This window comes from Pan paniscus, chromosome 6 (assembly GCF_029289425.2).
Source record: "Pan paniscus chromosome 6, NHGRI_mPanPan1-v2.0_pri, whole genome shotgun sequence".
In the NCBI taxonomy this organism is placed as follows: Eukaryota; Metazoa; Chordata; class Mammalia; order Primates; family Hominidae; genus Pan; species Pan paniscus.
The window spans coordinates 90,670,014-90,683,690 of NC_073255.2; the positions used below are offsets into that span (position 1 = coordinate 90,670,014).

At 57.0% G+C, this 13,677-nt stretch overlaps 1 protein-coding gene across 6 annotated transcripts in view; it reads right to left on the minus strand.

Annotated features, from left to right (window-relative positions):
- Nucleotides 1-13,677, minus strand: part of LAT2 (linker for activation of T cells family member 2) — a 30,840-nt gene that overhangs the window by 2,593 nt on the left and 14,570 nt on the right. For 5 of the 6 annotated variants that reach the window (XM_034951404.3, XM_055114483.2, XM_063605863.1 and 2 more), the window contains 11 exons: nucleotides 12,622-12,744; nucleotides 11,823-11,862; nucleotides 9,131-9,174; nucleotides 8,910-8,958; nucleotides 8,664-8,701; nucleotides 8,299-8,334; nucleotides 8,183-8,213; nucleotides 7,258-7,313; nucleotides 5,154-5,213; nucleotides 4,740-4,919; nucleotides 4,177-4,298 (listed from right to left, as the gene is read on the minus strand). In XM_034951404.3, the coding sequence (XP_034807295.2) occupies nucleotides 4,195-4,298; nucleotides 4,740-4,919; nucleotides 5,154-5,213; nucleotides 7,258-7,313; nucleotides 8,183-8,213; nucleotides 8,299-8,334; nucleotides 8,664-8,701; nucleotides 8,910-8,958; nucleotides 9,131-9,174; nucleotides 11,823-11,862; nucleotides 12,622-12,715 (732 nt within the window). In that variant the 5' untranslated portion in view covers nucleotides 12,716-12,744 and the 3' untranslated portion in view covers nucleotides 4,177-4,194. Of the gene's footprint in view, nucleotides 1-3; nucleotides 2,314-4,176; nucleotides 4,299-4,739; nucleotides 4,920-5,153; nucleotides 5,214-7,257; nucleotides 7,314-8,182; nucleotides 8,214-8,298; nucleotides 8,335-8,663; nucleotides 8,702-8,909; nucleotides 8,959-9,130; nucleotides 9,175-11,822; nucleotides 11,863-12,621; nucleotides 12,745-13,677 lie in introns of those variants that run through there. The other variant, XM_063605864.1, reaches the window with a different exon arrangement.

Consider the following 13,677-nt stretch of genomic DNA (forward strand, 5'->3'; position numbering starts at 1 on the left):
AAATGAAGAGGAAAGTTTGTAGAAGGAGGTTTGCCTTGATCAGTATTTTGTTCCTGAGAACCATAACCACTGGTTTGGGGACACCATTGAGCCTGCCTCCTGGCTGAGAACAGAAGCCGCACATCAATAACTGGGTTTCTTTTTTTTTTTTTTGAGATGGAGTCTCACTCTGTCACCCAGGCTGGAGTGCGGTGGCGCGATCTCGGCTCACTGCAAGCTCCGCCTCTCAGGTTCACGCCATTCTCCTGCCTCAGCCTCCCAAGTAGCTGAGACTACGCCACCACGCCCAGCTGATTTTTTTTTTTTTTTTGTATTTTTAGTAGAGACAGGGTTTCACCGTGTTAGCCAGGATGGTCTCGATCTCCTGACCTCGTGATCTGCCCACCTCGGCCTCCCAAAGTGCTGGGATTACAGGTGTGAGCCACCACGCCTGGCCCTTTTTGTTTGTTTGTGTTTTTGAGACAGAGTCTTGCTCTGTCTCCCAGGCTGGAGTGCAGTGGCGTGATCTCGGCTCACTGCAAGCTCTGCCTCCCGGGTTCACGCTATTCTCTTGCCTCAGCCTCCCAAGTAGCTGGGACTACAGGCGCCTAGCCACCATGCTCGGCTAATTTTTTGTATTTTTAGTAGAGACGGGGTTTCACTGTGTTAGCCAGGATGGTCTCGATCTCCTGACCTTGTGATCCGCCCGCCTCGGCCTCCCAAAGTGCTGGGATTACAAGTGTGAGCCACCGTGCCCGGCTTTTTTTTTTTTTTTTTTTTTTTTTTTAAGACGTAGTTGCCCAGGCTGGAGTGCAATGGTGCGATCTTAGCTCACTGCAACCTCCTCCTTCCAGGTTCAAGTGATTCTCGTGCCTCAGCCTCCCGAGTAGCTGGGATTACAGGCACACGCCACCACGCCTGGCTAATTTTTATATTTTTAGTAGAGATGGGGTTTCCCCATGTTGCCCAGGATGGTCTCAAACTCCTGACCTCAGGTGATCAGCCTGCCTCAGCCTCCCAAAGTGCTGGGATTACAGGCGTGAGCCACTGTGCCTGGCCTCTTCTTTTTGTTTTTGTTTTGAGACAGCGTCTTGCTCTGTGGCCCAGGCTGGAGTGCAGTGGTGCATTCACAGCTCACACAGCAGCTCAACCTCCTAGACTCAAGCTATCCTCCTGCCTCAACCTCCGAGTAGCTGGGACTACACGTGTGCGCCACTACACCTGGCAAATTTTTGTATATTATGTAGAGACAGCGTTTCACCATGTTGCCTACCCCTGTCTCCACTGCTGCCACCCCTTGCCCAGATGGCACCAGTGCCTGGGTCCTTCCTGGGCTTCCTGTACCCACTCTCCCAGTACCCATTTGTCTGCCCAACAGCCAGAGAAATTGAATTAGAAACATCCAGCCAGTCTTTGTACAAAACCTTCCCATTAGCCAGGCATGGCGGCTCATGCCTGTAATCCCAGCACTTGGGGAGGCTGAGGTGGGCCGATCACTTTAGGTCAGGAGTTTGAGACCAGCCTGGCCAACATGGTGAAATACCATCTCTACTAAAAATACAAAAATTAGCCAGGTGTTGTGGCGTGTGCCTGTAATCCCAGCTACTCGGGAGGCTGAGGCAGGAGAAACCTGAACCCAGGAGGCAGAGGTTGCAGTGAGCCGAGATCACGCCATTGCACTCCAGCCTGGGTGACAGAGCGAGACTCCCTCTCAAAAAACAAAATAAAATAAAATAAATACAAATTGGCCGGGTGTGGTGGCAGACACCTGTAATCGCAGCTACTCGGGAGGCTGAGGCAGGAGCATCGCTTGAACCCAGGAGGTGGAGTTTGCAGTAAGCCAAGATTGCACCATTGCACTTCAGCCTGGGCAACAGGAACGAAAAAAAAAAAGAAAAAACAACCTTTCTATCTCCCTCCCTCCCTCCCATCTCATGCAGTAAAACCCCAAGTGCTGGCCCTGCCTGGTCAGCCTCCCCACCTCCGGCCTCGACCTCCACTAGTTTCCCCTCACCTGCTCCTCCCTGGCCCCTGGCTTTGCTCAGACCTGTGGGGCTCACTCCACCCTGGGGCCTCTGTTGTCCCCTCTGCCTGGATGTCCTTCCCCCAGATGGGGTGAGGAAGGGAGCTCTGAAAGGCTTCCCTAGCCTCCTTCCTTAAATTGCAACACTGCGTCTTGCCCACAACCCCACACTACTTCCTGCCCCGCTTCCCTGTTTTGTTTCTCTCTGCCAGACTTACCACCAGTGAACATGCCGTGTCTTCTTATCTGTTTTCTTGTTGTTGTTGTTGTTGTTGTTGTTGTTTTGACAGGGTCTCACTCTGTCATCCTGGCTGTACAGTGGTACAATCATAGCTCACTGTAGCCTTGAACTCCTGGGCTCAAGCGATCCTCCTGCCTCAGCCTCCCAAGTAGCTGGGACTACAGGTACACACCACTATGCCCAGCTAATTTTTAAATTTTTTTTTTTGAGACGGGGTCTTGCTCTGTTGCCCAGGCTTGAGTGCAGTGGCACGACCACAGCTCACTGCAGCAACCATGGCTCATTGCAACCTTGACCTCCCAGGCTCAAGTGATCTTCCCACCTCAGCCTCCCGAGTCAGTGGGACTCTAGGGCATCCACCACCATGCCTGGCTAATTTTAAATGTTTTTATAGAGGCTGGACATGGTGGCGTGTGCCTGTAATCCCAGCTACTTGGAAGGCTGAGGCACGAGAATCGCTTGAACCCAGGAGGCGGAGGTTGCAGTGAGCCGAGATGTCGCCACTGCACTCCAGCCTGAGTGACAGTGATACTCTGTCTCAAAAAAAAAAAAAGTTTTTGTAGAGACAGAGGTCTTGCTATGTTGCCCAGGCTGGCCTCAAACTCAGAGGCTCAAAGGATCCTCCCGCCTCAGCCTCCCGAAGTGCTGGGATTTATAGGCATGACCGCTGTGTCCAGCCCTATCTGTTTTCTCTCTCCTACCAGAATGTAAGTTCTAAGGGGTCAGGGGTTTCCTGTTCTTTATGTTGGTGTTCCCAGCACCTAGAGCAGGACTTGCCCATAGCAGGGGCCCAGTGGATACTGGTTGAATGAATGACGTGGGGCTCTGCACATTTGGCTCAAACTCCTGCACCTGCCTCTGGGGCTGACTCTTGACCGCCCAGGTTCACTGTGGTTTCCACCCTCCAGCCTGCTCGCTGAGATGACGGCCTGGGTCTCCCAGATGGGGACTTTGGGCAGCCTTCAAGGCCCTCTGGGGGTCCATCGTGCTTCCCAAGCAGTAGACCCAGCCTAGGCTTTGATGTCTGATGTCTGACCACTGGGGCTTCCATCTCCTCCTCCCCTTACTTCAAGATGTGACCTTGGGCAGGTGGCTTAACTGCTCTGTGGCTTTGGGTGCTAAGAGATGGTGCACGTGTGAGCGCTTAGCATCACACCATCTCACTGGCCTGCGGTGGCTCCTCAGTGCGTCTCAACCACTGTTATATTTCCCAATGTCCCTGCCTCCTGTCTGTTTCCAGCATTGACCGAGTGCCTGCTGGGCTGAGGCTTTGTGTGCAATGTCTGTTTTTTTATTTATTTATTGAGACGGAGTCTCGCTCTGTCGCCCAGGGTGGAGTGCATGTGATCTTAACTCACTGCAACCTCCGCCTTCAGGGTTCAAATGATTCTCCTGCCTCAGCCTCCCAACTAACTGGGACTACAGGCACCCACCACCATGCCTGGCTAATTTTTTGTGTTTTTAGTAGAGATGAAGTTTCACCATGTTGGCCAGGCTGGTCTCGAACTCGTGACCTCAGGTGATCTGCCTGCCTCGGCCTCCCAAAGTGCTGTGATTACAGGCGTGAGCCACCGTGCCCGGCCGTGTGTGCGATGTCTTTTCTGAGAGGTGGGCACCAAGTGAGGAACTAAGTTCTGGGAGGTTGTCACTTGGTCCAAGGTCGCAGCCAGGAGGATGCAGTGGAGTTGGGAGACCCACCCGGTGCCCACTTCTTTGCCCCTGAAGTCACCAGAATTCCCTGCCTGACGCCCCTGGCCAGAACAGAGGAACAGAGTCACCAAGCTGCCCTCTTGGAGCACCCATGGGTGCACCCTGCAGCCCCCACCATGGCGCCTCCACCCACACTCTCGGCTGTTCCCTTGGATTGGGGGTCCTGCAGCTTGGCAAGACCGCCAATCCTTGGCCCACGGCAGCTGGAGAGCAGGGGCTGTACCTTTCTTCTTGGTCTGCCCTAGGCTTCTGTGGCTGCCACCTCCCCATTCACGTAATCCGGTTCCCCGTCCTCCTCGTCTGGGCTTCCCACCGGGCCAGGGGATGCTTCTCTCTGGAGTTGCCCTGCGGACCAGCGGGCAGACAGGTCATCGAGTGGTTCACATGGAGACGCCCATGACTGCTCCCCCAGACTCAGACCCCCAGACTCCACAAAACAGCCTGCGGGAAATGCCACGCCCGACAGGTCCTGGCGGTGTGTGTGTGTCCTGTCTCTGGGATTTGCCGGAGATCGTCCTGCTGTGAGAGCAGGTGAATGCGTTACTCCATGCATACAGCTGGATGGGGCGGCCTGCCCGGGAGGACCTGACCCCACCCTGGAGGCTGGGCGGCTGCCAAGGGCTGTCCTGTGTGGTTCAAGGTCTCTGCAGCTGCTCCTGCACCCAGGCATCACTGCGGGGTTAGCTGGACTGGCTGGAGCGAAGCCCACTTTCAGCCTGCCCTTCCAGGCCAGCCCCTCAAGCCTGCCCTAAGTGGACCACCCTGCCTCTTCTCCCGGCCACCTACCCATGACCTTCCTGGACTCGCGCCACTGATGGATGGATGCTGAGTTCTGATAATCCTCAGATTCCTCATCTTCTTCCGGGGAGGCAGAGGGACAGAGACCAGAAGTGGGGCCAGTCCTCAGGGCCAGTGACAGGCTGAGGTCCCCTCTGCAGAGGCCACCTATGCCCTCCTGCTGGGCACCTGCAGAGAGGGAGAATAGGCCCCCCTTGGCTCAGTCCCACAGAGGCACCAGGAGCCAATAGAGCTGCCTCCGAGGATAGTAGGGGCAAGGCTCTACCAAAAGGTACCTGGGGATCCGAGAGCCTTCAGGCTTCAAAGTGGGGGCGGCCTTTGAGCAGTGGGGAGTGCAGGGGCACCTGGCCAAGGAGGCCTGCTGCTCCCAGCCCCAGCCTGCCTCTGGCTGGGCAGCCTCACCTGTCTCTGTGGTTTTCTGCTTGCAAATGAGCACATTCTCGTAGGAATTGGCATCATCATCTGCAGGAGAGAGAGGAGCGGGCACGGGGGTGTGGGCAGACCCTGCAAGGCCTGGCTCATCCTCCCGCTCTGTCCTGCCTTCCCTTTGCAGGGGGCCTCTTCCGCCAAGCCCTAGCCCTCTGGGTCCCCCGGGACCTCAAGCCTTCTTCCGGATGAGCTTCCTAATGGGTGCTGGCCTGGCGCCCCTGCATGCTCTTCCCTGAGCCCTGAGCTCCTCTGTCTTCTTTGTTTCTTGTTGAGACAGTCTCGCTCTGTCACCCAGGCTGGAGAGCACTGGCAAAGTCAGCTCACTGTAGCCTCCAACTCCCAGCTCAAACGATCCTCCTACCCCGCAGCCTCCTGAGTAGCTGGAACTACAGGCATGCACCACCACGCCCAGCTAACTTTTAAAATTGTTTGTAGAGAGGATCTCGCTGTGTTGCCCAGGCTGGTCTTGAACCCCTAAGCTTAGGCGATCTTCCCAAAATGTTGGGATTACAGGCGTGAGTCACTGTGTCCAGCCTCCTCTGTCTTCTGAGATCCCCTCCACATGCACTCTGGAGGGGGTACTCTGCGGGGGCTGCAATTCAGGCCCATGACGGGTGGCTGGAGGGAGGGAGGGAGGCAGGGGCAGCCTCAGGGGCTCATCTCTATAATCAGGAGCTCTCCCTAGAGCCACTGCCGGGAAGGGGCTGGACTCTTCCAGATAGGGCAGGGCAGGCTGAGGATGCTTTGCTCGGGGACCCAGGCTGAGTATGGCACCTCAGCGCCTGGCACCCCATCTTGGCCCTGTAATGGGGAAGCTGGGCTCTGACTGATGCCCCACCCAAAATCCATCAGTGATGTTGGGGGTCCTAAGAAATGAGCACTGCCAGCCTGGCGGGGTGGCTCACGCCTGTAATCCCAGCACTTTGGGAGGCCAAGGCGGGCGGATCACCTGAGGTCAGGAGTTCAAGACCAGCCTGGCCAATATGGTGAAACCCTGTCTCTACTAAAAATACAAAAAATTAGCCAGGCGTGGTGGCAGGCGCCTGTAATCTCAGCTACTCGGGAGGCTGAGGCAGGAAAATCACTTGAACCCGGGAGGCGGAGGTTGCAGTGAACCAAGATCGTGCCATTGCACTCAACCTGGGTGACAGAGCAAGGCTGTGTCTCAAAAAAAAAAAAAAATGGAGGTGGCAGTGGTGGGGGGCAGAAGAGGACCCCCCAACACCATGGTCCTACCCAGTATGGTCCAGGCAGGAGCCAGGTCATGGAGCTGGATTCAAACCCCAGGCCCATGCACCTCTCAGCAGGCACTGCCCACCCTGAGTCCTCAGTTGCCCTTTTTTGGGGGGATTTTTTTTTTTTTTTTTTTGAGATGGAGTCTCACTCTGTTGCCCAGGCTGGAGTGCAATGGTGCGATCTTGGTTCACTGCAGCCTCCGCCTCCCGGGTTCAAGCAATTCTCCTGTCTCAGCCTCCCAAGTAGCTGGGATTACAGGCATGTGCCACCATGCCTGGATAATTTTTTTTTTTTTTTTTTTTTGTATTTTTGTAGAGACGGGGTTTCACCATGTTGGCCACACTGGTCTTGAACTCCTGACCTCAGGTGATCCACCCACCTTAGCCTCCCAAAGTGCTGGGATTACAGGGGTGAGCCACCACACCCAGCCTCTCAGTTGCCCTTCCTATAAAGCAAAGGCATTCAGGGACCAGGTTTCTGGTGGCCTCAGAGCCTGCAGGGATCACCATCCCAGGTACCTTCTGGGGTCAGGAGAAGATGCTCAGTCCTCGTTGACAAGGACCTGGCCTCCCCCCACCCCCCCAAGCCAGCCCTCTAGTTCCCTGCCCTGTGGCCCACTCCTCTCTCCCACGCCCTGTGCCCACAGCTCTCCCACGCTGACCCGCCCGCCCCCTATCCCTCCTTGGCCCCCGCCTGCAGCACCAGCCTCCTGTCCACCCAACTGGCTCTGCCGATTTACCTGAACCCAGGCCCAGCCTCCTCTCCTGCCTAGAGGTATGGCTTCTGCCCTGAGCTCCCACACCACTTCCTCCCCTGCCACCGGCTTTGTCCTTCGCCTCACCTTCCGGGGGCTTCGAGAACCGCCCCCAGTTGTAATACTCCATGGCAATGGGGTCTCTGGCCAAGAAAACATACACAACACAGGTTTCAGGGCAGGCTGGAGATCGGGTTGGGGGCTCCATAAGGGGGCGGTGAGGCCAGGGCTGCTCCCACCATTGCTCCTCTTGGGGGCCATGGGGGTCTGCCAGGATCTCCTCTCTGATTCCCCCACCCCCACTTCCTGGGACCCCTGAGCCACCGGGGGCTGGAGCCACTTTTTTTTTTTTTGAGACAGAGTCTCTGTCACCCAGGCTGGAGTGCAGTGGCACGATCTCGGCTCACTGCAACCTCAGCCTCCCAGGTTCAAGCGATTCTCCTGTATCAGCCTCCCGAGTAGCTGGGATTACAGGCACGCACCACCATGCCTGGCTAATTTTTTATCTTTAGTAGAGATGAGGTTTCACCATGTTGACCAGGCTGGTCTCGAACTCCTGGCCTCAGGTGATCTGCCTGCCTTGGCCTCCCAAAGTCCCGGGATTACAGGCATGAGCCACCGCACCTGGTGAGCCACCTTGCTATGTGACCTTAGGCCATTCCCCATCATTTGCCCATCTGTGAGATGATGCAACACCCCCGAGGGATTCTGGGTGTCCTGTAGCTTGTCTTTGACTGGGTGATGCTGAATGAGTCTCTATCCCCCGCCCCTGACACTCTGTGTCCCAGAGCAGGGCAAAGTCCAGTCCCCCAAACCCAGGGTTACCTAAGAGACAACAGTGTCGCCCAATGCCTGCCTGCCAGGAGAAGGAGGGGAACCTGGATGCCTCGTTCTAGTGCAAGAGGTGGTTCCTGGACCAGGAAGCCCAGGGCTGTGGCAGGCAGGTGGGGCAGGGGGAGAGGTGGGGCAGGGGGAGAGGTGGGGCAGGGGGGACAGGATCAAGGTCACTCACATGTAGGCTTCCTCCGACCCGTGTCTGCTTCCTGCGGGAGGAGGCGAGAATTGGGCCTGAGCCCCTGGGCTGTGGCCCCCACCATGGCCTCCCCCTTTCTCCAGGAGCCCACCTACCTTTGCTGAAGTTCTGGTACCTGGAAGATGCTGGATCTGGAAGAAAGACCCAGCTAATTGCTCTCTCCCCTGGCCCGTGCTTTGCACCCAGCTCGGGTGCTGCAGCCCAAGGCAGGGCCAGCTATTTCCCGTGTCTGAGCCTTTGCAGTGCTCCCTGTCCCCTCAGTGGGGCATGTGCGAGTGTGCACCCTCCCCCTGCCAGGCCGATTCCAGGAGCCTGCCCTGCCCCAGCCTGTGTGTCTCTCCTGGGGAGGCCTCGCCTGGCCCCGCAGCCCCCACTGCACGACGCCTGTCCCACGGGGTTTTCGCCTGTCTTAGTCCCAGCTTGGCTAGGCCTGTCCCTGTCCCTGCCCTGTGCCACTCACCCTCCAGGCTGGGGTAGAATTGCAACAGCTTGTCCTTCCTGCAGGGAGGGGGAAGGAGGGAGTTAAAGGAGGGGCTGTAGGGGAGAGGCCCCCCAGGACACATCCCCCCATACCCCTTGTGGGGCCTTCATAGCTGAGCCCTGGAGCTCTGGGACTTGGGGAGGGAGGGAGGTCTTGACCTGGGCTCACCAGGTGAGGACCTCCAGGACTTTCCTTCTTGTCACTTCCTGGGGGACTGTGACCTACCTTGTGGGTGCCATGTCCGCCAGGGGTCCTGGCCATGCCTGCCCGACCACTACAAAGGGCAAGAAGTGGGGTGTTGGCTGGGCCCCCAGCTAGCCCAGCCCCCTCACCCCATCATCCCCCCACATCAGGCCTGGCCACGGTCTCAGGGCAATGGGGACCGAGATAACTTGATAGGGACACCCCCAACCCAGAGCCCAACCCGGGGACACTTGGAGACTCACAGGAGTAGGTCCGGGACCCCGTAAAGCTCTGTTGGTCCTCACGCCTGGAAATGCATGGGCTGTGCTGAGCCTGGGCCTGGACTCCCACAGCCCAAGAACACAGGGACAGGAGGGAGGGACAGGCAGGGATGAGGAGGGAAAGCAGAGGGACGGACTGGGGCGACAGTGGGGAGGAACTGCTGCCCTTTCAGGCCTCATTCTCACGGCTCCCCATGCTATCCCCATTCTCTGGCCCCTCCGTGCACTGGGTGCCCACCCCTCACACAGGGCCCTGGGCTGGAGCCCGGCTCTCAGCCAGACCCATCCCTGACATGGCCTCAACAGGGCCACATCCTGCCGGGGGGTCCCAGGCCCCTGGAGACGGGTCAGGAGGGGTCTGTGGACAGGGCTGTGGAGGTAGCCCTGAGATTCTGGGGCATGAGGGTGAATGAAGGCAGGTGCTCAGGGACCCAGCAATGACTTGGGGTAAATTATTTCAGCCAGGAGTGACAATGAGGCTGCCTCCCACCTGCTGGTCCCAGGGAGTGTTTGCAATTCCTTAAAAAAGCACACACTCTAGGCCCGGCATGGTGGCTCACACCTGTAATCCCAGGGCTTTGGGAGGCCAAGGCAGGCGAATCACCTGAGGTTGGGAGTTCAAGACCAGCCTGACCAACATGGAGAAAACCCCGTCTCTACTAAAAATACAAAAATTAGCTGGGCATGGTGGCAGGTGCCTGTAATCCCAGCTACTCGGGAGGCTGAGACAGGAGAATCGCTTGAAGCCAGGAGGCAGAGGTTGCAGTGAGCCAAGATCATTCTACTGCACTCCAGCCTGAACAAAAGTAAATGTGGCTCCATCTCTAAATAAATAAAGAAATAAATAATAGACTATTCCTAGCCTTCCTTGCACCAAAGTGTGGCCATGGATTAAGCTCTGGTCTATGAGATTCAAGCCAAGGTTGTTGATATTTCCAATAAATCTTTTTAAACGGGGGCACTGGCAACTGGGAGACACCCTTTGTATCCTTGTTCATTCTTTCTTCCTGCTGCTGGGAATGCAGAAATGAGGGCCGGCACCCCAGCTGCCATCTTGGACCATGAGGTGCTCTTGAAAATGGAAGCTGCCATTACAGATAATGGAGTGGATTAGCTCATTATTAAAGCAGGTTTGGGGGCTCCTCCTCTGAACCAGAATGGGAACCTGGCCCAGCCTTCCAAGCTCCTTGAAGACTGGGGCTCAGGGTGACCTGATTTAGGAGAGATACTCTAAATCCACAGGAGAGAGTCAGTCAGACGTGGCTTCCTGGGAGAAGCAACAGAGGAACAGAGCCTGTGCTCACAGCAGTCGCTTCATGCAGGCTGGTGGGACTGAGCCCAACCAAGGTGACAGATGGAGAGGCAGGCACAGGCATTCCAGGGAGAAGACCAAACAGCTCCCCTCCACCTCCCACATGGGGACGCTGAGTCTGGCCCTGACCATCTATGGCTCTAAGATCAATCAGGGGGCTGGGGGTGGGCAGGGCCTGAGGGGAGAGGGGAAGTGTCCGAGGAGTCAAGGGCATGGGGGGCATCGGGGGAGGTTGCAGGCGGCCAGAAAGCCACGTGGCCAGAAAGACCCAGAAAGGTCTAACCCTGGCCCACGATGAGCAAGGATGGGAAGATTCTATTTTCAAATCTCACTGTGGTTTTTCAGTTGCAAAAGGAAATGAGGAAGGATGTGTGTGCGGGTGTGCGTGTGTGGGTCATGAGTGACTGCTCGGGGGTGCATGTGGACCTCCAAGGTTTCCTGGGCCCACAGCCATTCTCTTAATCAAAGGACACCTGTGGCAACTGCCCATGTGCCTGGGTTGTTCTGGGTTTCAGCCCCAGTCTGCAGTGTCGAACCCACTGCCCTTCCCTGGGTCTTTCTCACAGTCCTTCCCTGGTCCCCCGAGGGACTTGCCCACATCCTCCCCTGAGCTCCGGCAGTTTTTTCCAGGGGAGTCTCCGACAACGTTCACATTTCACCCTGTGCCGGGTTCTCTGTCTCTTGCATTGCAAGGGGAGAGCGGACTAGCCCCTGGGGATTGGGGTCAAAGGGAGACTGAGGACACAGGTGCCTGGTGGACCTCTATTTTTTTTTTCTTTTCTTTTTTTCTTTTCTGAGACGGAATCTTGCTTTTTTGCCCAGGCTGGAGTGCAGTGGCACAATCTCGGCTCTCTGCAACCTCCACCTCCTGGGTTCAAGTGATTCATCTGCCTCAGCCTCCAGAGTAGCTGGGAGTACAGGGACCCACCACCACGCCCAGCTCATTTTTGTATTTTAGTAGAAATGAGGTTTTCACCATGTTGGCCAGGCTGGTCTCAAACTCCTGACCTCAGGTGATCCACCTGCCTTGGCCTCCCAAAGTGCTGGGATTACAGGTGTGAACCATCGTGCCTGGCCAGATGCCTGGACTTCTGGAGGGGTTCACAGGCAAGCTGAAGAGTGGCTAGCCCCACAGCCCAGGCGTCCCCGCCTCCCAAAGCCCTCCCTAACCCAAGCTACAGCAGGGCCTGGACAGCCCCTGGACACTTTCTCTCCCTTCTCTGATGGCTAGGGACCCGCTAGAACTTGGCACGGAGGAGGTGTGAGTGAAGGGGTGAAGGATGGGGTGCCAGGAATTCCCTTGGGGACGTCCATGCCCAGGGCACATGAATACACCAGGCTAGGGACATCGAGGCAACTCACAGACTTCTCTGCTGGTAGATTTTCTCTGACCTCTTTGCACCTGCAAGAAAAGGCCAGGATTAGCAAAGGGTCTGGGAGCAGCTGCGACCTGAGGTCAGACACCCCCCGCCATGTCTTGTCTCCAGCAGGACTCAGACAGGACTTGGGGGCCAAACTGTCAATCATCACTGGCCACCTGATATTAAAGAGTATTTGGGACCAGGTGTGGTGGCTCCCTCCTGTAATTCCAGCACTTTGGGCCGAGGCGGGAGGATCACATGAGGTCAGCAGTTCGTGACCAGCCTGGCCAACATGGGGAAACCCCGTCTCTACTAAAAACACAAAAATTAGCCAGGCATGGTGGCAGGCACCTGTAGTCCCAGCTATTCAGGGGGTTGAGGCAGGAGAATCGCTTCAACCCGAGAGTTGGAGGTTACAGTGAGCCAAGATTGCATCACTGCCCTCCAGCCTGGGAGACCAGAGCGAGACTCTGTCAAAAAAAAAAAAAAAAAAAATGGTATTTGCTCACCCTTTTTTAGAAGAGGAGAGGCTAGAAAAGTGGATGCCACAGGCAACCTCGCCTCCCCTCCCTCGTCTGGGGCAATCTCTCTGGCCCGAGATACCACAGTTGACCCAGCAAAGCCAAAGCCCTCGGGTGCACCTGACCATTGTCTTCAGGGGCAGTTTAGGGGTTCAGGGGTCACATCACGAGGTTCATCTGACCGCCTCTTCTGACCACAGCCACGTCTGGGCCTGAGAGGGCCTCTGAGATGCACTGTCCACACCTTCTCCCCATCACGTCCCCGAGACCCCCGCTTACCTGGGCGTGAGCAGCGCACACACAGACTGGCCGCCAGCCCCAACAGCACCAGCAGCGCTGCTCCGGGCCACAGCAGTTCAGTCCCCGAGCTCATGTTGGCTCCTGGTGTTGCCTCTTGTGATGCTGAAATGGGAGGTGCCCGTGAGCAAGGGGCCCCTTTTTCAGGAATCCTACCCCACACCCCCACTGTGCTCGGACAGCCCCATACCTGAGCCCAGGCTGCGGAAACACCACCTCCCCTCCCCGCTCCTGCACTGGGCAAGGACAGAACCAGTCCTGTTCACCCCATGTGACCCCAAACCAACACCTCTGCCCTGTGGGCCATCTTCACCCTTGATAAGTGCTGGAAGGTTCTGGGGGCCCACAAGACAGCCCCATGTGCACGCACACAGCCCTATACACAGCCTCGCTTAATCTAGACAACTGCCCTTTGAGGACGAGGTTCACTGCATTTCACAAATCGAGAAACTGAGGCCAGAGAGCTCACGTCTGCTAAGTGGAAAGATGGGATTCAGGCCCCAGTGTCCTGCCCCTAACCCTGGCTCTGCCCATCAACCCACAGTGGGTTGCCTCCAGTAAACCCACCCTGGCTCCTGGAGGTGACAGTCTGTGGCCACCACTCACGCAGAAGCACCCGGAAGCCCTCGCCCACCCCAGAGCAACTCAGGGCTCCTCTATGCTTCGCAGGACCCCTCTCTGCCCACCTCCTGCCTTGGGGTCCCCCCAGGACCTGGGAATGGGGCTTCCATTCCTGAAACAACTGCAAGCCCAGATTCTGCCTGTGGTGGGAGCTGGGAGGAGGGAGGTCAGGGAAGGCTTCTTGGAGGAGGTGGCCCAAGAGCATGAGGTGGAGAAAGGTGATCCGCAGAGGGATGGGGCCCTAGGGCACTGCTGCAGGTGGCTGGGATGACATGAGCTGGGATGCCAAGGATGGGCTAAAGACAGGATGTTCAGCGGGAGGGAGCCCTGAATCTCTGGCTGACACCTGACCGGCTTCTCGGTCTGTGGCTGGTCCCAGCCTTGGAGCCACAGCGTGATGACCAGGCCTCAGCAAAA